Here is a 27,992-nt window from a genome sequence, read left to right as displayed (position 1 = left end):
CTCATGTAACACCTTGAGTTCTGACTTATGACCAGACTCTTAAAAACACCTGATTTTTACTACAAACAGAGAGATGGAGAGTGCAAAGGGGTTATGATCATGTCAAGAAATGTTTTTGATATAAGTGCTAGGCGCACTAGCAGACACAAGGACCCATCATCATCACTGTCTTCAACACCAACCCCTCCATGGCTCCCTCCTTCTTCCCTCCCTTTCCCACTCACACTGTGCTCTCTCTTATTTCTTCTCTTCCTCTCCATTTCCCCCAAATTCTTGCACTCACTTGACTTCTCTCTCAATTTCTTGAGCTTTAAAGATCTTTTCTTGAGTCCATTTGCTATCATTTTCTTGTCTGGTCTAATGGAAGGTGCTGCTCTTGGTTTACTTAGTGGTGGTGCTGGTGGTTCTTCTGGGGGCTCCTCAAATGAGTCCACAGTGTCAAAAGTGGAAGTGGTGGAGCAAGATCAGTATGTGGAGGCAACTTCATACCCAGCTGAGAGTGAGATTGAGTTGGGTTTGGGCCTGAGCCTTGGTGTTGGTGATTGTAATGGTGGTGGTGGTGGTGGGAAGGGTAAGGCTAGTGCATGGGGTGAATGTGGTAGAATCTTGACTGCCAAGGATTTCCCTTCAGTGCTTTCTCATGCTCACAGAGGAGCTAATGCTTCTGCTTCCTCTGGTGTTGCTGTTTCTGGGACAAAGAGAGCTGCTGACTCTTCTCCTCAAGAGGGTGGATCTCCTCCTGGTGGCAGGTTTGATTACTGATACAATCCATTGCCAAGAGTATCAAAATCACTAAATAATCCTTGTTTTCTATTTCTTTACTTCAATTTCCATGTTAGTACTTGGAGAAATACTATTTGTTGAGCAAGTTGACAGAGAGGAGATAACTATTTTTGCTAGTCTAATCTATGTTCCTGGGTCTTTTTGATTTTTATTTTTGTGTTCAATGGTTCGCCTGCTTTTGAGTGAGTTTAAAGCTGAATATTCTGTCCGAGTTTCCGGTTTCTAATACCTGTTTTCCTCTGATGGCTGAAATACTAATCGTAAAAATTCACTTTGTTGGAGCAGCCAAGTTGTGGGATGGCCACCTATAGGTGTTCACAGGATGAACAGCTTGGTGAACCAAACAAAGGCCCTAAAAGCAGAAGAGGACAAGTCCGCGGTTGATGTAAAAGATCACAAATCCAAAGATGCTTCAAAGAAGAAAATATGCAATGGCAACAACACCAATATTGCAAGCCAAAACCGGCATCTTGGATTTGTTAAGGTGAATATGGATGGCGTTCCTATAGGAAGGAAGGTGGATTTGAATGCTCATGCTTGCTACGAAACCTTAGCCCGTACCTTGGAGGACATGTTTTTTAGGTCCAACTCAACCCTCAATTCCGTCGGTGAGTTTGTTTGCCTTCTTAAGTATCTTGATCTTCAGGGATTTAAGATCATATTTAGCGAGTTTCGTTTTCTCAATTCGAATAGTTAGTATGGTATGCAAGTCATAGTGAATACAAATAATTTGTTATAAGTATAACTCACTGTGTTCCTTGTATGAAGGATCTGGTGGAGAGAAGGAACAAGCAAAAAAGTCCTCCAAGCTCTTGGATGGATCATGTGGATTTGTGGTCACTTATGAAGATAAGGAGGGAGACTGGATGCTTGTGGGAGACGTTCCATGGGGGTGTGAATCTGCTTTCTTGAAGTATTAAGAACTCATTATTTATTTCCAAGTCGATTTATCTGATCTTGTAACTTTTCTTTCCCTCTCTTCTTTGTATGTATTTAGGATGTTCTACAGTTCAGTCAAAAGGCTCCGAATCATCAGGACTTCTGAGGGTAACAGGCTTTGTATGTAAATGTACAATGATGACTCTTAAAATGAGCTTTTAGTACTCTGGCGTTCTTCGACTGTGTAATTGCAGCTCCGAGATTTGAACATGGGAAGGAAAGAAGCAAGCCTGTTTAGCATCAAAGCTGGCCCTTACACAATCTGATGAGATTAAATACAAAAGAATCCACAGTTTGACACACACAAGTAGAAAAATTGACAAGTCGAAGCATTTTGCAAAGCGTCGTTGCCAACCATCCTCCAGTTCTCAATGCCTTTTTTGGTCTCTTAGGTGATGATATTCATTGTAGTTTTCGATTTCTTTATATCCTGCTGTGCACTTGACTACATTGTGCTTTCTCATACTGTAAATATATATGAGAAGTAGTTATATGTAGATTGCTAAGTTTTTTCAAGCTTGCAATCCAACGGACTGAGATTTTGTTTGTTATAGAAAAAGTGTTTGTATGGCTTCTTCAGAATTTTTTGAGTGCCTCTGCTTGATCAAATTTGATTAATGTTTGTTCTGCCGCTGATTCGATCTCGTAAAAAGTATCTGAACAGTCTGCAATGTGACTAAATTACAACAATATTAGCCATGGATTTTAGTCACTAGAATGTGACTAAACAACATCATTTGCAAACCTTGAGAGATGCAGACATGGTGGTGTTCAACAAGTATGGTGATCATGGTGATTTTGACTCTATATATTGCTCATTCATAATGGATAATGGTGGTGGTGGAGACCCAGGAAGCATAATGACTTGCTTTTAATTTGATTGAGGGACAACTCACAACTGTGTTCTATTAATCAAATCATTAGAAACAGCTCACGCTTAGTCCTGTTTAACTTACTTTCTTTCATCTCTTCTCATGTTTGTCTTTGTTATGGTTTCCACATCATATCTTGGAAAGCAGAAGAAAGCTTACTCTTATGAAGGATTACACCATTAAAAGCCCATTCTTGCTTTTCACTTTTGTTCCAAACCTTGTCCTACTCATGCCGCAGAGAGCCCAATATGGAAAAGTATTGATGGCACCAAAAACACCTGGAAGGGTTTTGCTCCTTTAATGGGGTGTAAGAGGAAAAGTAATCAAATAACACAATCGAGTGGTTTATAAATAAAGTCTCACTCCTTTCATATTGTGGACGGGTTTTTTTTTTGCCTAAGAACCAATGATGACCGCCATGAAATACAAATTCCTGTGAATCTGTGACCCAAAGCGGCGCGAACAATATCTTCAAATGTGTTTGGGCCGGAAATTTCAACATAATCTAAAGAATTCTTGTACCACTATGCTACCAAAGCAGAGATATTATGAAGTCCCTGTTGGGTCTGTGTATGGTGAAAATGGATTGGGACTTGTATGGTGTGAAGTATTAGAATCTCTGAAGTGAAAAAATTGTGATGACTAAATGAAAAAAGTGTCTACTTCCATCTCCCCTTCATAGTTGGTTATGGGAATGAATTGCTCCATATATTTACATTTATGCATTAAGGTGAAGAGAGCCATACATAAGGAATTCAATCAGAAGTTCCCTAAACCTGGTGATGCATCCATCTTCTCGACGAAGAAGAGATCAGTCATGTAACCTTTGAGAGCCTATGGAATTCAGAGATTATCATGAAGCACATTGATTTTTTTTTTCCTGATCAATGGATGAAAGAAACTACTCAAGCCAGGAGCCAGAAATTCTTTTGTGTCTTGGTGTTGAGAAGATAACCTGCATTTTGGCCCTTCTTCTGCACTCCAACACAAGTGCATTTGCTGTTCTCAATGAGATACTCTGCTGTGTCTATAGCCTTTGTTCCTCTAAGAGATCCCCTAGACCTTCTTCTGCAATTCAACACAGATAGAAACACAATTAAGGGTTAGGATTTGAAGCTAATTTCCTGTGTCTTGTTTCAGTTAGAATTCTCGAACTCACCCTAAAATTGCAGAAGAGAAACTCCGTCGCTGCCCCGTAATAAGAAGATCAATTCCAAGTGATTTGCTTTTATCAAGAATGAGATTGGGTTTGTCCTTGCCTTCCATTAGCACCCTCTCAACACTCAAACGTATTTTAGGCTGAGCAATCTGGCATATATTCTTCATTTCTTCAAGAAAATCTACCTCGCAGCCACCACCTCCGCCGCCATCCGAGGACATGCCGGCGGAGTTGGAAGAGAGGCTTGGTCTTCTTAAGAAAGTTGAAAATGTATTCCTCCATGAATTTGGGTTCTCAACATGGATGAGAATAAGCTCATCATGTTCCACCACCACATGAGAGAGTGCATATTGGAGCGCACCGGCGGACTCCCGGGTAGGGTCTGCCACCACCATTACCTTCCTTGCCGGCGGCTTCCCACCTTCCATTGGTACAACTATGGCTTAGACCAGTAACGGCCACCACCATCCAGGCATCCACCACGTCCAAAAGCCACCCACCAAGAGAAGAGGTTTGGACATATGAGGTAGTACCAAAGATGGCAAGCAATATGAGGTGGCCATCTCTGGTGTTTTCTTGTGTATATCTTTTAGGCACAACTACTATAACAAATTGTTAGCTCTGGCTTTGTGATTCACAGGTTGCAGGCTTTTGTGGATTTGTGCCAAATTTAGAGGGAAAAATCAGGGCTTTGTTGTCTTATGCTATACTTGGGAGGTGTATATCCGGGGAGTTGCATCCATTAGACTTGGTCAATGCTCAGTTCTAACCATAATTGGTAGCATGGAGCGGAGGCTGGGTTGGTGGCTCGAGTTTAGAAGCTCTGTAATTCCGCTGCATATTCTGCAGCTTCGAGCCTTCGATGCCTGTTCTCATGTCAGGTTCAGAAACAACCTCAAGCAAGGGCACCCCTGCAAGATTAAGATCCGTCTTCTCTATGACCAGACACCGGAGTTTCTATACTATGATCAGAGTAAGCCCAATAGGCCCAAAGACAGATGGACTAGGTAAAATTTTGAGGCCCAGTGCTCCAAGCTTAGCCCAAGTTTTTTTTTTTTTTTAAAGAAAAGATAGGTACTTGAATGCTGATGATTAAGATGATATTAATACACATCATTCTTATTACTCCAACTAATAAATCGGATGTAATTTTGTGAGTTTAATCTTGTTTCGGACACAAAAAGAAATTATTTAACCCAAAAATATCATATTTAAAGCTTCAAAGCTACAGCCATATTCAATGCGGATATATACGCACCGTTTACATGCATAATATCTAAAGACATGAAGATTCCAAAACAAAGGAAGGGGGGGGGTGTTTACATGGGCAACACATAAGACCAACCATGTTGACAAGTGTCCTACCACCTGTACCCTTAACTCCACATACAGAGCCACATTGCCTTACACGTATCTCTTCTTCAATCTTTATAACCCCAAGCTCCTCTATATAGACCTTCCACTACTTCCAACCTTTGGCCTTGACAAGCTTATTAGCAAGAAAGTAGGCATTTTAGAGACTTTTTGGTGGTTCTTGTTGAAGCAATATGGCTCAAACGGTAGGAAGGAATGTAGCAGCTCCACTGATGTTTCTGAATTTAATCATGTATCTTATTGTGTTGGGTTTTGCTAGTTGGTGTCTCAACAGGTTCATCAATGGCCAAACTAACCACCCAAGTAAGTTTTCTTCCTTTTCTTTTTCTCAATTATTAATCAGTAATGGTAATGCTAGGGATCTCAATTGCTGAGTCTTGGATTTGTTGCGTTGCGTCGAACTCAGCAGTTGGAATAATTGAAATACCAATTGTTGGGATGTTTATCATTTTTGGGATGTTTATCATTTTTTATTATTAATTGTACATGACTTGCACAAACACAACACTGAAGATTAACTGCAATTGACAGTTGATGTTTTGTCCATTGAATATTTAGGTTTTGGAGGAAATGCTGCAACATTTTTTTTCTTGATCTTCACACTGCTGGCAGCTGTTGTTGGGATAGTGTCCAAGCTTGCAGGTGGAAACCACATCAGGGCATGGAGGAATGATAGTCTAGCAGCTGCAGGATCATCTTCTCTGATAGCTTGGGCACTAACAGCACTGGCTTTTGGGTAACTTTTCCCACTCTTGCACCATTAATTCTACTAAATAAGACTGGACTAAGTAGTTTTGTTGTTGGTGGTAGGTTGGCATGTAAGGAGATTAGCATAGGCGGGTACAGAGGGTGGAGACTGAAGGTGGTAGAGGCATTTGTAATAATACTCGCATTCACTGAACTTCTCTATGTTCTGTTGATTCATGCCGGGTTGTTCAGTAGCAGATATGGTCCAGGATATGGAGACACCGACTACGGAGTGGCAATGACCAGTACAGATCCTGCACATAAGGGTACTGGGGTTCCAGTGACTGGCTCTAGTGTTTGAATCAAGTAGATAGATAATATTATGTATCAACTATATTTAAGTTTCTTAATTTCCTCATTATCATCTCTTGAGGTTTGCTGTTGATCTGTGTGTTCAGTCCACTCAATGGTGTCATGTAAGTAGAGGTGGACTCTTTTAGATATGTTGTAAAGAGCCAAATCAATCATAAGTGTAATGTTCTGGTAAGTATGGCTCTCACACTTCACTATTAAGAGAAAAATAGCAACATGATCATATCAGAGAACCATTTGTCACTGACAGGAATCTAAAAGCAAGCAAAAAGAGAGATTGAATCCAAACAATGAACTGCCAAAAATTGCCACCGAGAACTACTTCTAGTCGGCTGTTTTCCAATGATTTCCTAGCCTTGGTAATCTATATTGGTTTCCAAAGATTTTCTACAAGGGTTAAAACTCAAAAGCATCAAACTGCAGGAGTGTGTCAGTAACAGAGAGAATATATGATACAAAATCACTTCCTCTACTAACAAATACTACCAAAACTTCTACAAAGTCGATTTGCAATGGCAGCTAAAACACTAATTGGCAAGAAGAAGGATAAAAGATGGAAGCATTTCAAGAGTCATAATTCTTAAGGACATTAATTGAAAGCTGAGGAAACAACATGAGGCCATTAGGCAAAAACCAAGAGGTCAACACAAACATATAAAATGGGACCTTTAGTTTGAACTTGCATTGATGAAACCTTCCTTGCGGCCTTCAAATCCTGGCCGCATGAGCTTTTTCTCCCTCTTTGCAATCCGCCGCATTTTCTTCTCCTGAATCCTCTCAGAAATATTGTGTGATCTCTTTTTCTGTTTCTCTGCTTTCAACTTCTCAGTGGTTTCAACTCTTTCTTTCCACTTCCCAACATTCTTCTGATGCTTCTTTTTCTCCTTCTTAATGCTCTGTTTCAATAGTTTTGGATCATCGTGAATCTTGATTCCAGCAGCTCTGCTCGTAGCTGCTTTCCACGCATGCTTCTTTGAGACGATCTCACCCTTTTCTGGATCCATCTTTGCTGCTTCTAGGCTTTTCGCCTTTTCAAGTTTCTTCAGCTTGGAAAATTTCTTCTTCTTTCTTCCATGCTCTTCTTCATTTCCAAGTTTAATACGGCTAAATGTGAGTTCCTTTGCAGCTTCATCCACATCCTTTTCCATTTTGTCCTCTGAGACACTAGTTGTAGGCTTCTTTTCATCAGACCCAGAGTCCCTTTTCCGTTTACTTTGCCGAATATCTTTGGTCTCATTTTTCCTCTTTTTTCCATCAGAGCTTCCACTATTTCTACCACCTCGAAGCTCTTCAATTTTGCGATGCAGTCGTTCCCGCAGTTCTTCATATGTCACAGATCGATCATTATCTTCCAGACCAGATGTCACAGGTTTAATCTCAGTTTCATCTTCATTATTCTCATCCTTTGACTTCTCTTTTTCAAGGTTTTGCTTTAGCAAATCAAGAGTTGAGGCAGAAGACTTCTCTGGGTCAAGTCGTTCTCTTCTAGCCTTCTTGATGTTCTCTCTTGATTCCTTCTTGGCCAAAGCCTTTTCATTCTTGCTAAGACCTGCAAACCATGGCTTGTCTTTGTCATCAGTTGGCAGATAGAACCTTGCAGGTATAAGCTCAACCAGCTTGTCGAAGAACAAGGAATTCTCATGGATGATAGACTTCAGATCAACATTCAGAGAAGATTCACTAACAGTCATATGCTTTTTCCTCGCCATCTGCATCAAGAAAAAATTGAGAGAGCTGTGTAAAAAAAATTGTTTCTGTAAATAGTCTAGGCAAATATTTCATTGAGTTTTTAACAGAAAGAGGTCAGTGAACGAAGAAATAAGAACGTAGAGTAACAAAAAGTTAGCTTGAAGCCTTGAAAAGAAAAATAACAATGTAGAGATATAAAATCTAAAACACAGTACAATGACACTGTGCACGTACGATCAGTTAATGTATCAAAAGAAAAGGGAAAAAGGGGAAGGGGGAGGGGAGTTGGGAGACTCTTCGAAGTTCGAACTTCAAAGGCCATAAGCTTTTATAACAGCAACCACAATATTAGGCAAACATAGCATCAAGAACATAAACAAGACAATTCACAAACAATTTCAACTTAATTAAAATCCAATCCTAGGCATACAAAAGCAGCAGCAAAAACTAATATTATATATTATATATGAGATAACATTAGTTTATACTCTACAGTTGACCTAAAATTTCCATTTCCTATAAAGCAAGAAACTTCCATGACCTAGAGAGTACACTTAAGCTCCAATCCAGTAAGAGCAATAGAATTCTCGAATGAACACACTTTAGCTCAAAAACATTGAACTATAAAAGAAACTCAATCAGGGGAAAGTGGCACGCTTATAACTAAGAGGTAAATTAAATGTTTAGAAACTATCTAAATATTGTCAGTACATTCATTTATCGTAGAACTGATAATCATCAATCTAAAAAATCCTTACATAATTACATTTAATTGATTACGTAATATTTGAAATAAATAAAGATGAGCAGCACATTAAATTTGGTAAATACACTTTTAATTTTCGTTTTCCCACCCAACCACAGAGTTGTCAAGTACAAGGAGGTGCAAGAGATGCAAGCCGCATTAATTAAAAACTGTAAATCAAAAAATCATTAGAGAATAAATGAATAATGTAACTATGCTGCCTATGCATTATAACGCACAAAAGGAAATCAAGGCGGAAATAGATAAATAAGTAGTCAGTTGCTGCAGCCTGCAGCTTACGTAAAATCTGTCACCCATCTGGTTTGTCATTGGGGACGTCGACTGTCAACTTCCCCTCAAACTCAAAAACCCAACTAGAGTTCAGATACATCAAATTGAACAATTTGATATGTATAATCGGGCTTATTGTTATAAATGTGATCCAGCTAAGAAAATTCAGATTATTCAAAAACCATAATGTGCCTAAATCAATTCAAGTAGTCATGGCTATATGATTAAGAAAGCTAAAAGCTACCAAAATACACATAATCTGTAACTTTGAAATTTGGGAATCACATAGCATCAATCTCATTCAACTATAAGAATCACTAGAACCGCGAATTGTAACCATCCAGGAGCCAAAACATAGAATCAAATTTGAGAAGAAGCCAAACAAAAAAACAACAGAATAAGAACCCTAGAAGATGCCAAATACCGTTTCCATTAAAAGAATGCAACAGTTTGGCCACAGAAAGGGAAAGAGAGAGGACCTGAATACCGGCGAGTTGGACGGGTGACCTTATCTGTCAAGCCCAAGCAGTTCTGTGAATTCTGAAGATCGTCGTCTTAGCGAGAAAGGACAGGTTGGGATTTAGGGTTTTATTGCCGATTCTCGTCTTCGACTATCAAGTATCAAATACGGGATCTAAATTTTATGGGCTCCCATTTTCTAAATAAGCCCATCTATAAAACTTAATCCAATTCGAAAATTAAGCCCAACAACTCATCCCTAGCCTTGCGGTAAGCCCCAATAGTAAAGGAGACGTATGGGCTATTGAGGAGATCGATCATCTCAGGTGCTGTCCGGACAGAAGGCTCCTTTCATGTATCTCTGCAGTCAGAAAAGTCAGAACATGTGCTGTCCGACATGCTCCATTTTCTGTCCGGATAGCAGGCACCCAGTCAGCTACCTAAGTTTCTTCCGGGATTTCACTTGTAACACATGTTTTGAGGGTTTTCTTTCTAGGTCGAGAGAGACGAAAAACATAGTGGAGAGAGCTTTGTGAATTGTGAGGTTTATTATTGAGTGAACAAGAGTGTGATTTTTTGTTAGATTTTTGAGAGGGGAGATCAAAGCTGGGTTGAGCAATCTTGGAGGTTGTCCAAAAGGCTCGATTTTCTTCAACTAATGGAATACACGCGCAATCTCGTGGACATAGGCTTGGTATAGACGAATCACGTAAATCTCGTGTGCTCCTCTTCGCTACTTGCTTATTTACTTCCATTATACTCGTGGTTATTGCTTGTAGATAATTCTACCTTTGTCCCGATTGTGTGTATTCTGATATTGTTCCTTGTGATACTATACTTTTGTGTGGTTTCCCCTGCACTAGACCCCAACAATTGTATTTGTTCAACTGTGTTGAAATTTTACTCTGTCTCAATTAGAATAAGAAAATTTTCATTTAAAGACAAGAAGAAACACAAGATCCACCAGATCATGTAAGAAAATTATTTGCTTCATGGACAGAAGAAGTAGAGAACATTAGCTGCATCATCTCATTTTCATTATTGTTAATTTTTATTACATCTTTTGCTCCCAAAAAAAACAGAAAAACAAAAAAGAAATGGAAGACACCTTATTACATCTTAAACTCATGCTTATAGAAGATCTCTGAACAGAGAAATCTCAAACCAGCAAACTTAATTCAAAACTACTAATGGAAGCAGCATTATCCCTTTCATCAATTGGGGAGGGAGGGTTTGGTCTTATGATTTCCTGCTGTTGTTGTTGTTGTTGTTGTTGCTGTCACCAGTGCCAAGTGTGTTCTTCACAGCGTCCACTGCACCTTGTGCCATGCTCTTCACTTGCTCCCCTGTCTATAAGGATCATTTGAAGATCTAGTCATTACATTTTAATAAAAAAATCACCAACATGTACGTGTATATATATATGTATGTATGTATATGTATATGTACCTGCTGGAGAAAACCAGTGGCCTGGTCTGTTCCTTGTTTGGCAGAGTCCCCTGCAGATTGGGCAGCACTGGATGTCCTGTTCCCTGTGTTCTGACCTGACTGCATCCAATCTTCCACACTGGCCTGTCCCATTTTAATTAATTAAATTAATTACATGCCAATGTTTTTGAAAATCTTCATTAGTATGTTAACAAATTAATTAGGATTAGTAAGGAGTGATTGAAAGGCTTTTCTCTAAATTACCTGGGTCTGGCCTTGGGTTTGGCCTGCACTGAAGCTTTGCTGCATGTTGGACATGTTTTCTCTGAATCAAATTCTGACGCTTGGAAAGATTGATTTCAGTAGTTTCTACTTAGTTGGGATTGTAAGGTAGTGGTTATATATATATATATTAGTTTCTGGGTTTGTTTATGAGTGACAGCTAGAGAATTTTGCTAATTCTGAACGAGTCATAATAGGAACTGCAGGGAGAGCGGGTAATTCTGCTTCCGAGGTGGGAATCACATACTTGGTCAAGCAATGCAATGTATTTGAGAACAAATGAGCCAGGTGTCCATCATTTTGACTTTCAAATCCAAAAAATTATGGTCCCTACGTAAAGAAATGCAATGTCAGTTTCCATTTAGGTAATAGCCATTGCGGTAGAAATTTTTGCAATTTTAATTATAGACGCAATGCGAGATTCACACAATTTTTTGAATCCACACAGGACCAACCATATCATAACACCACGAGGCTTTCAGAATTTGCCAAATCTAAGTTGAAAAACATTAAGATTATGGAACTGATACAAGGATCTGATTCTGAGGATTCTCATACTGTGATAACAATATTCTACACTACTATAGCCACATAACTAAAATTAAAAGGAGCTATAGCAAAGCAGGGACTTAGGCAATGCTAGTCCAAGGCCATCATCCCCCTAGTATGATCCTGCACTAAAAGCAAGCAAAGCATAATCTAGATTCTTATTGCATGAGAGCAACAGCAGCTTCCTGCACCAAGGGCTGGGTAACGTGCACAAAATGCTCAGTGTCTCGCTCCACCTGTTCCCAACATCTGTTATCTTCCTTCCCTTCCTTCATCTTCTTCACAAATGACACAAACCTTCTCCAGTTATCTGCTTGGAACAAGTTGGGGTTCATCCTCAAGTATGTGAATGCACACATGTCTTCTGAATTTCCGTCAATATTTAAAGACGATGCTTGTAATATCTGCTCGTGTGCGTACTCATCATAGCGTGGCAAAGCATTTTCCCCAGCAAGTGGAACCCCAGCTTTACGAGTTGCCAAAGCCACTTGCTTGACAAGCTTCTCTGGAGCACAGAGTGCATCTTGGGGCTGCTCATGATCGCGCATCTCGATGCAGGTGAAGTTGAATATTGCACCATGGCGTGCCAACATTTGGGAAATTGGAAGGTAACCATCATGGAATCGTGTGTTATAATACCCAGCAGTAAGTTCAGGAGGATGGGACCGAGTACCATAATGCCAGTGAATGCCTGCAACCTTTACTGAGATCTTTACCCCAGTATTCTCAAAGATAGATGAGGCCGAGGTCAGTATTCTCTCACCATGATCTAACAGCATCTGAGAGTACCAGCTGAGAAAGAATTCACCATAAGAAGTAGCCCAACCACCACCCTCCTTTCGGAAAAACTGGGTATCTTCCGGCCAATTATTGTAAGAACCAGCATCTGTAGGGCCTGTGCTACCCCATTCTGGCTTCCCAGCAGCTTCAGCAGCAGCTTTTAAGCTACTGATCATATACTGCATTTTATTGCACATGTTAGCTAAGGACAACAGAATTATTAACTGTTGGCATTAGGAGAAAAATAAGCAGAAATTACCTTGTCAAAGCACTGGAATGCTCCAATTCCTGGAAATTTCCAAGTCCCATTCTGCTCTGGGTATGAAGGGTAACGGAGCTCACCTGCTGGACCCATTCCCACTTGGATTTCCTGAATGGTACAAATTCAACAATTCAGAACACAATTTCTTGGAATATGATGTCATTCTCAAATTAAAGCTATGGAAGTCGAGAGAATATGCAGAGTGATGCATATATAAAAGCAGATTCAGAATTTTTTTCACATAGAATTCGAGGGATATACAGATGTGTTCTCCAACAAGATATCAAGTGGCGTGTTCAAAGATACAAGGTCAAGTTTGGGGCGTAATGTTAACCAAGGGATATTGAAAACCAACTCTAATAAACAGGATCCTTCAAAAGAAGTTCTAGCGGCTAGCAGTCAATCAATTTATATGAGGATATAAGCAATCAAACCATGACCCTACAGCCCCAAAATGCAATAGATTTTTGTGTATATAAGGATTAAGCAATTACCACAATGGTGTCACCAAGATGTTGTTTGAAATTGTCTCTGAAAGCACGCATGAAGTCAGCATAACACTGGACGGGGGTTCGGCCCTTGAGGACGGGGAGGGTATCACAGCCAAGAGACACATATTCATAATTTCTTCTCCCCCACTGATCAGTGTACGCAAGATCTTGATCTTTGTCAATCTCCTCAACAACCCACTTGGGTAAAGGAATACTGTACAGAAAAATACATACATTCAAAAAGAGAGAAATTTTCAAGTTTCAACACTAGAGAAGGGAAACCATCTGTAAATGACATTCCATTGTTCTACACAAGGTCAAACAACGACGATGATAATTTAAAGCAGATCAGGAATTTAAATTATTAGAAAAACAGAGAGAGAAGTATACGCACGTGACAGAGTCACCGACGTTTCCGCCACACTGGTGGAAGGACATGACAGCCTGCACCTTGAGGCCATGGCGTTTCGCCATCTCGATTAGCTCTGTGTAGCCTCCCCAATTGTACACACCGGGGCCGTCCCTCTCCACCAGTCCCCACCACACGTCCATCATTATCCCCTCCACGCCCGCACTCTTCAACGCCTGCAAACTCGCATTCATCGCTTTCCTCCGATTCACGGTGTTCCCCATCGTCACGCTGTCTAGCGGCATCATCACATAAACCGGCACTCCCTTCCCCTTTCCATGGTCACTACCTACTTCTTTGTAAAATCTCTCCGCCGCCGCCGCTCTCTTTATATCCACAGCCGGAGCTTCCGTAGCAAACGCTTGGCAAGCAACGGACAGATCAGCCCGCATTCCGCCCATTACTGGCGACCGGCAGGGACTCAAAGGTGGCGATAGTGCCTCTCCGTGATCCTGATTCTGAACTCGACAACGTATATTTGCCACCGGCGATTTCCACACCGCAGCTGCGCTGACTGTCGCCGTCGAATCTCCAGATGTCGCAACGCTCTCCGACTGAATTGGAGTTCCGGCGAGTGCTCCGATTTGATGCGTTATACTCATCGACATCTGCAATTAATTTTCCCGAGAAAATGAATGAGAATTCAATAGAAAACCGTCACTTTTTTTTCTTCTCTGTTTCGCTAAGTACAACTATTGAGATTTGAATGTGGTGGGATGGGATGGGATGGGATGGGAGGTAAGGAGGAGAGTATGTGGCCTATATATAGAGATCAGAGAAGATAAGATTAAATTAATATTTGATGAATTGTTAATTTCTCGACACGTGGGGGAATGAGAAGCGATCGAGGACACGACGACGGCTACGATTGCTCAGTGCATGTGACGATGGACGGTGGACTATCACTGCGCGCGAAACTTCCAGCGAACGCGCTTTTCGTTTGCGACACGTATGGGATAGCGACGTGTCACATGTCCGGCGCTTTGGGGGTGAAGACCTTTGACGTTTATGGTTGTCGTCGTGTGTTCTACGGCTGCTTTGACGTCCACGGAAGGAGGTTTGTTTGTTAAGAAGCCGAGACGAAACAAAGGAGATTTCACGAGAGCGACACGTGGCGGTGGCGAAATCCGAATTGTAGGCGTTCGTTGATCGGATTCTGAATCTCTCTGATTCGGTTGATGGGTGGGCCATGGCTGAATCGGACTGATATGGAGAAAACGAGACTCCATGCTTTATCTTCTGAGTTAAGCAACTTATGGTGATGGATGCAAGGAGATGGGGACCCACATGAGATGCAAGGTACATACACTTATAATCATGGTTTTAGGGAGAAAAAAATGTTTTTCTAAACATTAGGGTTGTCGATAATCGATTTCGGTCGGTTTTTTCACAAAAAATTCACTGACCATTTAATTGATTATTGATGGATTAGTCAATTTTTTTGATCGGTCTTCACGAACACATATTTGACAATAATCGACCAAACAATCAATTTGGTTTGACATAATTTTTTAGACAACCCTAATAATATATGTTAAAGCTCATTTTGATCAATAAACTCGTCATGAAAGTGCCTGTACAGAACAGGAGGAGTAAATCTCTAAGATCATTATTTCAATTCTTTGTTTTTACATATGGAATCATTTGAGTGCTTGAATTATTTAATTTAAAATTTAAAATATATTAAATTATTTATTGTTTCACTCATATAAGGCTTTTCCCATATTTAATCTTTTCTTTCTTTAAGAAAACTTGGAATAAGATAATTTAATTTTATTCATTAATAACTATACATTCATAAAAACTTTAAAATGAAAAACTATGCATTATTTGCTGAACGAACCAATGAATCTCCATAATTTAGAGATGATTTTAATTGAGAGATAAACTCGAAAAGTAGGAAGAGGGAGTGAAGGGGCTAAATTATTGCAAAAACCCAATATAGCCAAATTTCACAGATTTGGTTATATTGATAAGCTGCCTAATTAATTAGTTCCCATTGTTTGTTTTTATAGATTTGACACACTGAATAGAAAAAATAACAAAACCTAAGCAACCTAAAAACATATATTTGTACCAACAAAAGGTGGTTCGGTTAACAATCAGTTGAGTTAAACATATATGTACCCACAATCAAAGGAAAGCCCGAGATTATGGGTTTTGAAGTACTAAGAAATTTTATATTGGGCTCACGCATGGCCATTAATTTGGGCCTACAATCGGAGAAAGGCCCAAGATTGATCCAAGCACTAATATTGAGAAAGCCATCTAATTTTCTTAATACCTAAGTTTTGCTATTTTACTTAAGTATTTAAGTATACTTAGTTGTTAAGTTTACTTGTTTGTTAAATTTAATTGGTTGTTAAGTTCTTTACTCGGTAGTTAAGTTTCCAGGTCTATATAAAAATCATCATGTAGCAATAGATCCAGGACATTCTTTCTTTCGGTTGTCAAAACCCCACCAAGAACTACATGCCGCCACTTAATCACAGAACGGGAACTGATTGTAGATATTTCTCAAAACATGATGTGGGAATCAAACCCAGGAACATTGAGGGCTCATAAAAAATAAAAAAATAAAAAACCCCAAGAACATAGGGAATTCAAGTGGCTGTCCAGAAAAGGTTGAAAACTTGAAATGCATCTAGGCAATATTGGCAAAACTTAGAAAACAATTTAAAATTCCCAATGAGATCCATAAAATCACAACTCAGATTTGCCCAACACAAGTTCCAGAACCTGAAAATCTAGATATAAACCTAGCTAATGAAAGCTTCAACTAAAAGCACTAAAAAAAAAAAAGACGCCCTTTGAATGAACCAGCAGCACTAATCCTTTTAATCGAAAAGGCTAAAGCCCATATCCTGCAGAAGCAACAGAAAGAATGCAGAAGTCAGGAAAAAAGATTTACAAGAATAAACAAAACCCCAATAACAGATAAGGCAATTCCAGCATAATTCAAAGCAGTATCATAAACAAAAGGTTGCTTACATCATCGGACTCTTCAACCTTCTCTTCTTTCTTAGGCGCTTCTTCAGCAGGAGCGGCACCACCACCACCACCACCAGAAGCAGGAGCTGCAGCAACAGCTGCAACGGCAGCGCCACCACCAGAAGGCACTGAAGCCAACTTTTCTCTACCAGAGGCAATCAGTTCTGTTGGATCTTTTCCCTCTACTTGATCCAACAACAGCTTAATCATGTCCTCATCAGCCTCAGCTCCAACTATTGTAAGAAAATCCAACACCTCGATCAAATCACAATTGGTTCTAACAATAAACAATATACTAGTTAACAGTAGCAATGAAGCATGACCTAAGATAATTTGATTCATGATATGCTACGAATTCAAGCCCATAATACGCACAATGTCACAAAGAAATCAAAAGGCAAACCAAATAGATTCCATAAGCATTTTCAAAATCATTCATACAAAAAGAAGATTAAAAAAAAAAGAGGAAAAGAGCCACTGTAATAGTACCCAAAGATGTTCACAGAGTATCTAATAGCAAATGTAGAGTAAGAAAATTCTAAAGAAAGAGGAAAAGAACCACTGTAATAGTACCCAAAGATGTTCACAGAGTATCTAATAGCAAATGTAGAGCAAGTTACCCATATTTGGTCAGAGAGCAGGCACAAATAGTCAGAAGCACTTATCAAAGCTGAATACACACACACATACATGGTGCAAAGTAATATATGTCTAACACAAAACCATTATGAAAATCAACATATGAGTATGCAAATACAGTAAACCCCCCCCCCCATTAGGCCAGGAAGATCATTAGAATCAAATATGCAGAAAAATAGTTATCTTGAACGGAAGGCAGACAACCTTGAACCCGCCAAGCTAGCCCCTAATTAGAAAACGAAACACCAATTTGAAGCCCTAACAAAGATACTAAACAGAATCTCAAATCTTCTAAAAGAAAAAAGACATTTAATTTTCAGGCTAGAGCACGAATAGAATGAAACTATTTAGACAATCAATAAAGTTAACACAAATTAGCAGCTCCGTTCAACATTAATACGATATATATCATCCCTTATCTTAGATTAAATATTTTTGAGAAAGCCGAAACCTACCTGATCCTAGAATGGTCTTCAGATCGTTGGCTGTTGGGTTGGGGTTGCCTCCCAATACGGCGAGCAAAAACGCTGCAATCACCTTCATCTCTGCTTAAACAATAAATCTGCAAAGGAATTAGCAACTGCACACACATCTACTCACACATATAGTTAGAACGACAGAAAAAAAAAAGATAAGTACTCGCTTGTGCGGTGGAGCAACGGAGAGGAAGAGCAGAGACTGCGTTCGGATCGCCTTGCAGGGATGAGTGGAGATCGGAGGAAGTAGTCCGATTTTATATAGTTACTTAGGGTTTTGTTCACGTTCATTCGGGCCTAAGATGTAGTCCAGAAGCCCATTTAGGTTTTAATGTGGGCCTAAGGCTAAAACATAGTTCGAATCTGATTGGGCTTTTGACGCGGGCCTACAATGTAGTCCAGATGCTGATTCATGGTTTTTTTTAAATTTATATATATATATATATATATATATATTTTTAGAATTTTGTTTTTTTTTTTTTGAATACAAGTACAAATACAATACGACACACCGCCATCAGATCAAGCCTATGAAAGTACAAGTGTCAACAGGCCCCACGCAGGAGGCACAAATCAAGCCCACGCAAATAAACAATTCAGAGATTGCATTAAAGGATACAAATAAATTGTAATTTTTTATAAAAAAATACCATTGAGAAATTTTTTTTTATTAGAATTGAACTCTTGACACATGTGTCTAACACAACCAATTGTCAATTGAGCCACCCCTCATTGATGGATACAATTCTATTAAGAGCAAATGCAATAGGACATTTTTGCTGGGCCAACAAAAATCTTACCTCTATTATACAAAAGGTCAAGCCTAACACGTAACCTAATACAACCACATAAGCAAAACACATCTCTCAATACAGTCATATCAGCAAAACACAAATTCTTATACATTATCCCTTCCCACCCAACATGGAGGCCAACAACATTTCATATCTCCATGTTGTCCCCAACAAAACTACTACATCAAAACACAAAATCTCAATACAATCACATTAGCAAAACACGTCTCTCAATACATCCACATCAACAAAACATATCTTCTAATACAATCACGTCAACAAAACACAAAATCCAATACATTTTTGTTGGCCCAACAAAATTTTACCATTATGATTGTTAACATTGAAAGTTATGTTTTTCTTTTAGCTAATGGTTTGCATAATAAAGTACATTAATTAATACGTGATGCACCCTATTAGCTAAATCCTTCTTATCAAATCCCAAAGTAACTCTTTTTTTTAAATACCATTGAAAAATATGTTTTTTATTTGAATCGAAATTTGGAAACACATATGTCTAACTCAACCAATTACTAACCGAGCCACATTTGATTGGTTCCCAAAGTACTTGTTAATCAGTGATTAACACATATACAATTTTGCAGGGAGCTGTGATATCTTCTTGTGACTCACAATTCGTAAACTTTGCCTCAATATATCCACCTCTCGTGCCCTCTTGTACTCTTCTTTCTCCATTGAAGCTAATCGAGCTTTCAATGCTTCCACGGCGGCTTCTTTTGCCTTCAACTCTCTCTTCATCTCTTCCTCCTCTCCGCTCCAATGTAATCGATCCCCTTCACATTTAAATCAATGTGCGTCAAAATGAATGTAACTATTCATGACTAATCAAAAAATAGCAATAAGCTCAGAACTTGAACAAGGACAACACTCAAAAAAAAATTGATAACCGAGAATTTTCCAACCCAACATATTCACCGGATAGTTGAGCAGGCTCTAGACTTCATCATTTGGATGAGGAAATAACACTGGAATTGTTGGGGTGAGAATTGAACTTGCAAACTCCAGTATTTGCAAGGGGTTGTCACATTTCAACTTCACCATTCCGATCAAAGTTTATTTGCTCGCATAACAGTTTTTGCTACACATATAAACCTATACATACACGTATGTGTTTGTGTCCGTGCATGCACAAGTGTGTGAGACAGAGAAAACAGAGGAACCTAAAAAAGCACCATGATGAATATGAGTTCTCTGAAGGAGATCATCCAGCTCTGTTTTGATTGCGAGGTAGAGTTGCTTCCATTTCTCGACGGCCTCGTCGCGCCACACTCTCTCTTCCCTCATCTGCTCCAATTGCAATTGCCATTGACACTGATCATCATCTTCAACACCATCAGATTCTTTGTTGCTTCTCTCTCCCACCACTTCAATTTCTCTGATCTTGTCCTCTTTCTCTTCCAAAACCTTCTTCAGTGTCTTAATCTCACCTTTCAGTCTCTTCTTCTCTTGCTTCCACTCTGCTTCTTTGAATGCAAACACCAGCGTATCTCCCTCATATGCTCTGATCTCTCTCTCCCTCTCAATCATAATCCCCTTTATTTCCCCTTGCAGAAGCCTTATCTTCTCTCTCAACCCTCTAACTACCACTTTATTGTATTCCTCACTCGTGCACTTGCTCCCACAACTACCCATCTCTTCAAACTGCCGTATTTTCTGAGAAAAATAAGGTCTATATATATATATATATATATATATAGAGAGAGAGAGAGAGAGAGAGAGAGAGAGAGTGTTTTTTTGTATTTGATTGGGTTAGAATTTGGAAGAGAAGAAAATGTGTGAAAGACATAAATGGCCAAAATTCCTGTTCAGAGGCTCAAAAAATAAATGTAGATAGTGGCACTGTGTGTAAGTACTCTATTGGGTTGCAGTTTTCGTGTAGTTTTAATAACGGACGTAGAGTTTGTTTATCAATGTGGGATGCACATAATTTATTAATTTGATAAAAAGATTGGACTATGCACACAATTTATAAATTTGATACACATAATTTATAAAATTGATAAACAGGTTGAACATTTACAATCATTTATAATATTCCAGGGGCCCTCGTCCCGCTCTCTCTTGGGCTGCCAAGTCTTGTTCTAATCTTTCTTATCTAATTATTGATCAGGTTGTCATGATCAATAAATAGGGCACCCGTGAAGAGGAGATACTATTGTTCTGTTTGTCTCTTCCCACTTGGGCACACAAGAACAGTAATCTAAATTATTTGTAAAAAAAAATGGGACTGTTAATAGCTTTAAGTGGGTCCTCTGGAAGCAGACATATCATCAGTTGCTTGTACTTCAATTTACCTGAATATTCGAATTACAATAATCTTGCTAATTTGCTATTCTAATTGGTGCTATTACACATTAAATTTTATCTCAAATTCGACCTGTCACATTCATACATTGTAAATCACATATAAATTCATGCTTAGCTGCAGTTGCAGGTGGGGATGGGATGGTGTGTTTTGTAGCCTATATATGTATATATTACCATATATGTGGAGGGTGTATATAGGCATATATGGGAGTAAAAAAAAATCGGTTCCGGGTGGGACAATATTTACGAAAATATTTACATGTATGGACTGTAATCCATATTAGATTTCGGACGTACTTAACTGATTAAACCCGGACTGATTTAAATCCGGACAAGTAAATCGGATAAGAACCTAATATGGGTTAGGGTCTGGAAAAATAAATCGGATAGAATTTATGTGTTTGGATCTTGATCCGGTTTTAAACCGGATAAAAATTATGCATTTGGACCAAGATTTCGAACGTATAACTTATGTCCAAACTTATTTTAACACAAGTCGGATAAATTCGATCATTTAAAGAGTTTTGTCACCCCTATACATATACCGGACCATCTTGGATGTATAAGAGAACATAATTGCATTAAAGGTGGTTTGGAATTCCTTGGATTCCCTGAGGAAAAGGACTTGGCATTTTGTCTGAGAGATAGCGAGAATGGGAAGAAGGCTATGCATGACAGTGTGTTGGTTCCATTCTCATTTACTCCTGCCATGTGAATTTCTTCTTCGGGCATTATTATGCCTTTGTCATTAATGTTTTTGGCATCTTTTCCCAACTATCATCATTTTTGGCCCGGGAAACCTCAATACTAGTCGTTATATAGCTGTTACGTGGATATTTTAGACATTTTCGAAAAATAGAAAGAAAAAGAATATGGTAGTTAATTGTCAGGCGGGCTGGTTCGTGTGTGAAGGAAACCCCAGCCCAACCCGGATAGAGTTTTTGGGCCCGGGCTTAGCACGACACAAACGGGCCGGACTTTACCGGGCCTACGACCTTTGGACACTATTAATTTGTAATCCACCGTTTTCGTGTGCCTTTCGAAACCCTAATTAGCAAAACTCGCAGAGGAATCGCAGTGAAGTAGAAGATGGCGAAGAAGAAAGAGAAGAGGGTGAACGTATCGGGAAAACCGAAGCACTCCCTCGACGCGAATCGCAAGGATGGGAGCAGCGCCAATTCGCGTAGCGCAGCCACCGTGCGCCGCCTCAAGATGTACAAAACGAAGCCTAAGCGTGATAGCAAGGGAAAGGTGCTCAAAAACGATTTCCAGTCCCATGAGCTGCCCAACACGCGTATCCAACCAGATCGCCGATGGTTCGGTATGTTTAAATTTAGAATCCCCATACTTAATTGTCCTTCGTAGTTCTGTATTTGCGGTATGGTTTTATGTGCCGTGTATGTTACTCCTACAATCTGAATCTGCTCGTGTAATATTAAATGGTAGCTTGGGTGAATTTCTAGTGTACCAGATTATGTAGTCTATAATCGGCTTTTGTGTTGGACTTTGTAGGGAATACACGGGTTGTGAACCAGAAAGAGCTTGAATTTTTCCGTGAAGAGCTCCAAAGCCGGATGTCAAATAACTATAATGTTATTTTAAAGGAAAGAAAATTGCCATTGTCCCTCTTAAATGATCACCAGAAGGTATGAATATTTTTTTGAATCTGGCTCCTTTTTTATTTTTGAAGAGAATGAGGAGGTTTTTAGTGCCTGTACGAGCAAACCCAGATTGTGTTACCATTTTGATCAAGCCATAGTTTAACCACACATACCTGCATTTGGCAGCATAATAAACATTTGGATGTGAATAGAAGTCTATTGAAAAATATATGCAGTTCGCTTTCTAGTGCTGCATGAGAAGTCAGACATAATGTAGTTAACTCTTCAATTGGTTTAATGGATGAGGATTAATGTAATTCGATAAGGTGGAGGTCAAGCATTGTAAACCATATTCTAGTTGATTCATCTACCACCCCAAATTCTAGAGAAAGAAATTTTTTTTTTCAGCAGCAAAGAGAAATATTTCATATGAAAAGGACGCCAAGGAGGTTCCTCTCACCACTGACAAATATTGGATAAAAGATCAATCACATTAAGAAATCAGAAACATGTCTTCATCCACTAACTGTTTCCCATTGTGCCAATTACAAAATTTGTTTAGCCAAATTGTCTTTGATTAAGGTAAAGTTGGTTAACACTGCCACAAAATCCCTTTTGTTCTCCTCCTTCCATCTAACCTAAACGATAGCGTTGGGAATAGATGCTACAATATCATTCCACCTCTATTCCTTTTGTGAATACTAGCATTTAACACATCTACTGTTGAGATAGAACTTGTTATTGTTAGGATGGATTTACTGGTGAAACAGACTTGTATTATTGCTACTTCGTTTACTTTTGCTTAATTTTTCTGTATAGCAAGCCCGAGTTCATCTTCTTGATAGAGAGCCTTTTGAAGATGCATTTGGATCTAAGACAAAGAGAAAACGCCCAAAGCTATTGGCAGCAGACTATGAGTCTTTAGTTAAAAAGGCCAGTACTTCTCATGGTAAGTACACCTTGTCTCTTTGTACAAATATTTCTTAGTTGGAGGGTAAATGTGACAATATCTAAATGAATGAGTCTCATTGGGACTGGTGCATTGACTAGAAATTTGGAATTTAAATGCGCCAATATGGTCTCCTCTATTATCTGGACCTTTGTGTATAACTCTGTATTTGCTTTTCAAAAAAAAAGGAAAAAAAAATCTGTATTTGGAACTCAAACAATTACTGTACCTTACAATTTCGAATTCTTTACTCTGCAGATGCTTTCGAACAGAAGAATGATGCTAATGCATCTGTTGGGACAAGTGAGGGTGATGGATTTAGGGACCTTGTCCGGCATACAATGTTTGAGAAGGGGCAGAGTAAACGTATATGGGGAGAACTCTACAAAGTGATAGACTCATCAGATGTTGTTGTCCAGGTAAATCTTCTTGTTCCCTATATCCAAAGACTATGTAGAGTTTTTTCCCCCTCTTATTTTTTCTTTACACCATGGCCAGAGTATGTGCATTAACTTTACTTTGTGATGTCATGAGAGTGAACCTTTTGGGTAGCTTTTTCAGTTTGTCTCTCTTTCACCTACTTTTTTCTCATGTGCTTTTGAAAGGGGGGTGGAGCCGTGGAGGGAGGAATTTATCTTATTTGTAGATTGCATTATCCACAAATTAGCAGGATTTATTGTAGAAAAAAAGAATAATGCTACTGGGTAATATACTGTTTGCTGTTCCTGTCATAAGTGTGCAAGAATCTATAATCCTCATTTTGGCTCATGCTCAGGAATTTTTTAGAACATTGGTGATTTTGTGGTCAATTTTTTATGTGATTGCTATAGATTATTGTTCATGTCATAAAAATATTATTGCATAATTTCCATCTTTTTGTTTTTTTATTCTTGACCTTTCCATTTGTTCTTTCTCATTTATCAGTTCTTTCTGTTGCAGGTTCTGGATGCAAGAGATCCACAAGGCACAAGATGTTATCACTTAGAGAAGCATCTGAAAGAGCATTGCAAGCAGAAGCACATGATTCTTCTGTTAAACAAGGTAAGTTTTATTTTTTATGTCAATTGAAATTTATCTCCTGGTGAACTTTTAAGATGATATTATCAACTTTTCCTCATTTTTTAGTGTGATCTCATTCCTGCTTGGGCTACAAAAGGATGGCTAAGAGCATTATCCAAAGAATATCCAACTTTGGCATTCCATGCGAGCATCAACAAGTCATTTGGCAAGGTAAATGCACAACACAGAAACACATCAGGTTGAATACTGTGTTTGTTGGTTTTTCATTTTGCATGATTCTCAGCCTTGATTTTTATCTCATCTTCCATCTGCGTGCAATTTTCCACTAGTGATCCATGCTTTGATTCGTTCAAAGTAGGATAAGGTATTTCTTCTTTCATCCACTCTCTCGCTCTCTCTTGAGAGCTAGATATTTGTATGACGAAGAAAAGCTTGTGGAATTCATGAGTTGAAAGCTTATTTAAATCTACTGTATGCTTAGGATATATGCATACTGCAATGTATGTAAATTTATGTCTTGGTGATGGTACTGACTGATGTTCATTTATTTGTTTGAAAAAATAGCCTTTGGCGGTGTTAAAACTAACTTGGGAGTAATGCTAGATGGTTGGTTCCAAATTATTTAATTCACCAAGACATGCAATTTTGGGATATGTTCCATGTTAGATGATATGGCTCTTCTATTTGATTGTATTCTTCCACACCATTTTGGTGCATCTTAGTTTATAAGCTTTCTTCTCTATTGAAAAAATATTTTTTTTTCATACGCTTATTATAAGTACTAATTGTCCTGAATATGTTGTTTAAAGTGGCTATTTGAAATGTTATCTTACCTTTGCAATTCATTCATTGTCTTCTTAGGGTTCTCTTCTATCAGTGTTGAGACAATTTGCCCGTTTGAAAAGTGACAAGCAAGCAATATCTGTGGGATTTGTAGGCTATCCAAATGTTGGAAAGTCATCAGTCATCAACACATTGCGTACAAAGAATGTAAGATGTCTCCTACGCAATGAATAGTTTAGTCTATTCTTCTTGTCAATTTGATTTATCACCTTTATTATATTATTAATTTTGTAACTAAACAACATTGGTATTTCGCTGCATTTAGAGTTCATGGGTACTTTTTAACTATTAGAAAATAGATGCGGTTTGATCAAAAAATATTGACTGCTCTCATATGCCAGGTAATTTAATACTTAATGCTTCCTAGCTTGAAGTTTCAATCAAATTAACCTTTTTTCTATGTGTTGGTCAAGGTTTGCAAGGTTGCACCTATACCTGGGGAAACAAAGGTGTGGCAGTATATAACACTCACCAAAAGGATATTCTTGATTGATTGCCCTGGGGTTGTCTACCAGAACACCGACACAGAAACAGATATTGTACTGAAGGGTGTGGTATGTTCTTCTGCCTTTTGTTTTCAATGTTAACTTGAAAATGCACATCAATCATTGTCTTGTTTTGGCATTGGTCGGATCGTTGCTTCTTTGTCATAGATTGACATCTGGTAGTTGAGACTCTTTTCTAGAGACATCAGTTGTGTCTGAAAGTTTTCAAATTACAATATCAGATGCGCTTTAACTTTGCCACTGATTCTCAAGCGGTCGAAACTGTAGCAGAGTGAACTGGCCATGCCCACAGGTGTTTGGCCTAGTAAGGTTCTGACTTAGGCTATTCACCTGTTGGTAGAGGTAGGTAGGGCTGCTGTCCCCATCAACCTGATTTTGGGCAAAACGTTGCATGTCTTTGATTAAATTGAAGCTTCCATTTAGGCATTAAACTTCCTTCTTAATTTTGTCTACATTCATCGTTCATTAAATTTTACAAAAGCACAAGAGCACCTGCTTTCAGAGAAATAACTTCTTACTGGTCAATGATTCTGCTGTTATATCGATGCGTGCTTGCCCAACTATGTTTTTTTCTGCCTCAGGTACGTGTAACAAATTTAGAGGATGCTGCGGAGCATATAGGGGAGGTATTGAAACGTGTTAAAAAAGAGCACCTAGAGAGAGCATATAAGATAAAGGACTGGTGAGACACTTTTCCTCTATAATTGGGCTATTGCATTTCTGAAACATAGAATGGGTTTTGCTAGCTGTCTTTCCCTACCCTTTGTTATGCCTTATTGTAACGAGAACCCCCCTCCACCTTTCTTTATGGCATTACATTAGCACTTGAAGTATATGGCATGAAGGATTCCAAGTTTGTAACTTTACCTTGCCATTTACTGTTTTTAGGGAGGATGACAATGACTTCTTAACACAATTGTGCAAGTTAACAGGCAAGCTTTTGAAGGTATGCTGGATATAATTCACTCTGCTATTAATAATCAAAAATAATTCTCAATTTCAGTGAAACAATATTTCTTTTTAGTTTTTATTGAAGGGAAGAAAGAGCTAGGCAAGGTGGCTGTTTATGTTTCTCTTAATGCTTTTCTTTTAAGAAGTAATGTTACATTTATTTAGGGTATATTTAATTGGCTGTGTAGGGTGGTGAGCCCGATTTAGTGACCGCTGCAAAGATGGTTCTTCACGACTGGCAGAGGGGTAGGATACCCTTCTTTGTCCCTCCTCCAAAACGAGAAGATGATTCATCAGAGGAACCCAGTGTTAGTGGAATAAATACAGAGGCTGTCGGGGATAGTAATCATGCGGCTGCGGCTTTTACGGCCATTGCAAATGTCATTTCATCACAGCAGCAAAGAAATGTACCAGTTCGAAAGGATCTTTTTGAGGATAATGAGCTAAAAGAGGATACAGCTGACCAGCCTTCGTCTGACGATGATGATGATGATGAAGAAGATGACCAGCTTTCCTCAACTGATGATGAGAAAGATGACCAGGTTCCAGTAACCGAGGACGATTAGGAAAACCAACTGCTAGTAACCCGAGACATAAATTTTGATACGGACACTTGTTCTAAGTGCCCTGTTTTCTGTCTTCCTTTTTGTTTTTGATGTTCTAAAAAGTCTCTGTCGCCCTAAAAAAAAAGGGCTAAATGATCCTTTATGCCCTTGAAGTTTCATCGATTTCTTGTTTCTATCTTTGAAGTTTAAAATTTCTCAGTTTCATCGATTTCTCGTTTCTATCCTTTAAGTTTAAAATTTCTCGTTTATGTCCTTGATGTTTCAAAACTCCACCCATATCTATCCTGATCTCCATTTTCTGATAATTTAGGGTTGGAATTTGCCTAGTTGTCTACCAGAATGACACCGTGTCATTTTTTATATATAAAAAAATTCATGTGATTAAAAAACCAAATCATCAAACCCTAATTTAATAAAAAAAAAAGATCAACCCCTATGCGAAGCTTCCCTTTTCCCTAATCTTCTTGCTAGTTCTTGTTCATGGTCATCATCATCCTCGTCTAATCTAAGCCAGTCGGAAGGAGGTGAAGAAATGTAGCAGAGGGAGCCGTTGTCGTAGAAGGACTACCATAGATTGCTCGAGCCCAGGGGACTACCATGGATTGTGGCTGGGTCCTTCAGATCTGCAATTTCTGCTATTAAAGGACCCAGGGGACTACCATTTGGGCTGTCATTCCAGACCAGAAGCTGCAGCATTCCAGACATTTCCTTATGAAAAGCATAATCGATTCAAAACTGCGCTTTCTGTAGAATCACT

The 27,992-nt window shown here is 38.9% G+C and overlaps 9 protein-coding genes across 12 annotated transcripts; 3 read left to right on the top strand and 6 right to left on the bottom strand.

Annotated features, from left to right (window-relative positions):
• Positions 1-9: 9 nt before the first annotated feature.
• Positions 10-2,172, top strand: LOC120013845 (auxin-responsive protein IAA13-like). Its single transcript, XM_038865803.1, has 4 exons — positions 10-749; positions 1,069-1,391; positions 1,552-1,675; positions 1,781-2,172. The coding sequence occupies exons 1-4, from the start codon at positions 28-30 to the stop codon at positions 1,848-1,850; spliced, it is 1,239 nt and encodes a 412-aa protein (XP_038721731.1). The 5' UTR covers positions 10-27; the 3' UTR covers positions 1,851-2,172.
• A 1,181-nt stretch (positions 2,173-3,353) lies between these two features.
• On the bottom strand, positions 3,354-4,266 carry LOC120012647. Its single transcript, XM_038864084.1, has 3 exons — positions 3,754-4,266; positions 3,550-3,662; positions 3,354-3,418 (listed from the first exon to the last, which is right to left on the bottom strand). The coding sequence occupies exons 1-3, from the start codon at positions 4,179-4,181 to the stop codon at positions 3,354-3,356; spliced, it is 606 nt and encodes a 201-aa protein (XP_038720012.1). The 5' UTR covers positions 4,182-4,266.
• A 968-nt stretch (positions 4,267-5,234) lies between these two features.
• On the top strand, positions 5,235-6,466 carry LOC120012099 (membrane protein PM19L). The gene is made up of 3 exons (XM_038863362.1): positions 5,235-5,430; positions 5,686-5,863; positions 5,938-6,466. The coding sequence occupies exons 1-3, from the start codon at positions 5,301-5,303 to the stop codon at positions 6,173-6,175; spliced, it is 546 nt and encodes a 181-aa protein (XP_038719290.1). The 5' UTR covers positions 5,235-5,300; the 3' UTR covers positions 6,176-6,466.
• Positions 6,467-6,669: 203 nt separating this feature from the next.
• Positions 6,670-9,533, bottom strand: LOC120012098 (surfeit locus protein 6 homolog). Its single transcript, XM_038863361.1, has 2 exons — positions 9,391-9,533; positions 6,670-7,895 (listed from the first exon to the last, which is right to left on the bottom strand). The coding sequence occupies exon 2, from the start codon at positions 7,893-7,895 to the stop codon at positions 6,855-6,857; it is 1,041 nt and encodes a 346-aa protein (XP_038719289.1). The 5' UTR covers positions 9,391-9,533; the 3' UTR covers positions 6,670-6,854.
• A 140-nt stretch (positions 9,534-9,673) lies between these two features.
• LOC120012100 (late embryogenesis abundant protein 1-like) lies at positions 9,674-11,381 on the bottom strand. The gene is made up of 3 exons (XM_038863363.1): positions 11,063-11,381; positions 10,820-10,942; positions 9,674-10,720 (listed from the first exon to the last, which is right to left on the bottom strand). The coding sequence occupies exons 1-3, from the start codon at positions 11,114-11,116 to the stop codon at positions 10,610-10,612; spliced, it is 288 nt and encodes a 95-aa protein (XP_038719291.1). The 5' UTR covers positions 11,117-11,381; the 3' UTR covers positions 9,674-10,609.
• Positions 11,382-11,564: 183 nt separating this feature from the next.
• LOC120012097 (beta-amylase 1, chloroplastic-like) lies at positions 11,565-14,297 on the bottom strand. Its single transcript, XM_038863359.1, has 4 exons — positions 13,557-14,297; positions 13,166-13,376; positions 12,669-12,779; positions 11,565-12,588 (listed from the first exon to the last, which is right to left on the bottom strand). Exons 1-4 carry the CDS (start codon positions 14,177-14,179, stop codon positions 11,788-11,790), a joined length of 1,746 nt encoding a protein of 581 aa, XP_038719287.1. The 5' UTR covers positions 14,180-14,297; the 3' UTR covers positions 11,565-11,787.
• Positions 14,298-16,183: 1,886 nt separating this feature from the next.
• Positions 16,184-17,973, bottom strand: LOC120012096 (60S acidic ribosomal protein P2-4-like). 3 transcript variants are annotated; one of them, XM_038863356.1, is made up of 4 exons: positions 17,841-17,973; positions 17,657-17,746; positions 16,563-16,795; positions 16,184-16,435 (listed from the first exon to the last, which is right to left on the bottom strand). In XM_038863356.1, the coding sequence occupies exons 2-4, from the start codon at positions 17,742-17,744 to the stop codon at positions 16,409-16,411; spliced, it is 348 nt and encodes a 115-aa protein (XP_038719284.1). In that variant the 5' UTR covers positions 17,745-17,746; positions 17,841-17,973; the 3' UTR covers positions 16,184-16,408. The 3 variants fall into 3 exon arrangements, with proteins under 3 accessions (XP_038719284.1, XP_038719285.1, XP_038719286.1); XM_038863357.1 differs by having other exon boundaries at positions 17,657-17,763; positions 17,841-17,967; XM_038863358.1 differs by having other exon boundaries at positions 17,845-17,952.
• Positions 17,974-19,023: 1,050 nt separating this feature from the next.
• On the bottom strand, positions 19,024-20,195 carry LOC120013584. 2 transcript variants are annotated; one of them, XM_038865436.1, is made up of 2 exons: positions 19,653-20,195; positions 19,024-19,265 (listed from the first exon to the last, which is right to left on the bottom strand). In XM_038865436.1, the coding sequence occupies exons 1-2, from the start codon at positions 20,122-20,124 to the stop codon at positions 19,054-19,056; spliced, it is 684 nt and encodes a 227-aa protein (XP_038721364.1). In that variant the 5' UTR covers positions 20,125-20,195; the 3' UTR covers positions 19,024-19,053. The 2 variants fall into 2 exon arrangements, with proteins under 2 accessions (XP_038721364.1, XP_038721365.1); XM_038865437.1 differs by having other exon boundaries at positions 19,665-20,190.
• Positions 20,196-21,834: 1,639 nt separating this feature from the next.
• Positions 21,835-27,439, top strand: LOC120013496 (nuclear/nucleolar GTPase 2-like). The gene is made up of 11 exons (XM_038865330.1): positions 21,835-22,120; positions 22,312-22,445; positions 23,220-23,349; positions 23,608-23,768; positions 24,289-24,390; positions 24,475-24,579; positions 25,231-25,359; positions 25,626-25,766; positions 26,300-26,400; positions 26,607-26,664; positions 26,858-27,439. Exons 1-11 carry the CDS (start codon positions 21,889-21,891, stop codon positions 27,233-27,235), a joined length of 1,671 nt encoding a protein of 556 aa, XP_038721258.1. The 5' UTR covers positions 21,835-21,888; the 3' UTR covers positions 27,236-27,439.
• The last annotated feature ends 553 nt before the right edge of the window (positions 27,440-27,992 follow it).

This window comes from Tripterygium wilfordii, chromosome 13, assembly GCF_013401445.1.
Source record: "Tripterygium wilfordii isolate XIE 37 chromosome 13, ASM1340144v1, whole genome shotgun sequence".
Classification (NCBI taxonomy): Eukaryota; Viridiplantae; Streptophyta; class Magnoliopsida; order Celastrales; family Celastraceae; genus Tripterygium; species Tripterygium wilfordii.
This window is presented reverse-complemented; position numbering and strand designations above follow the sequence as displayed.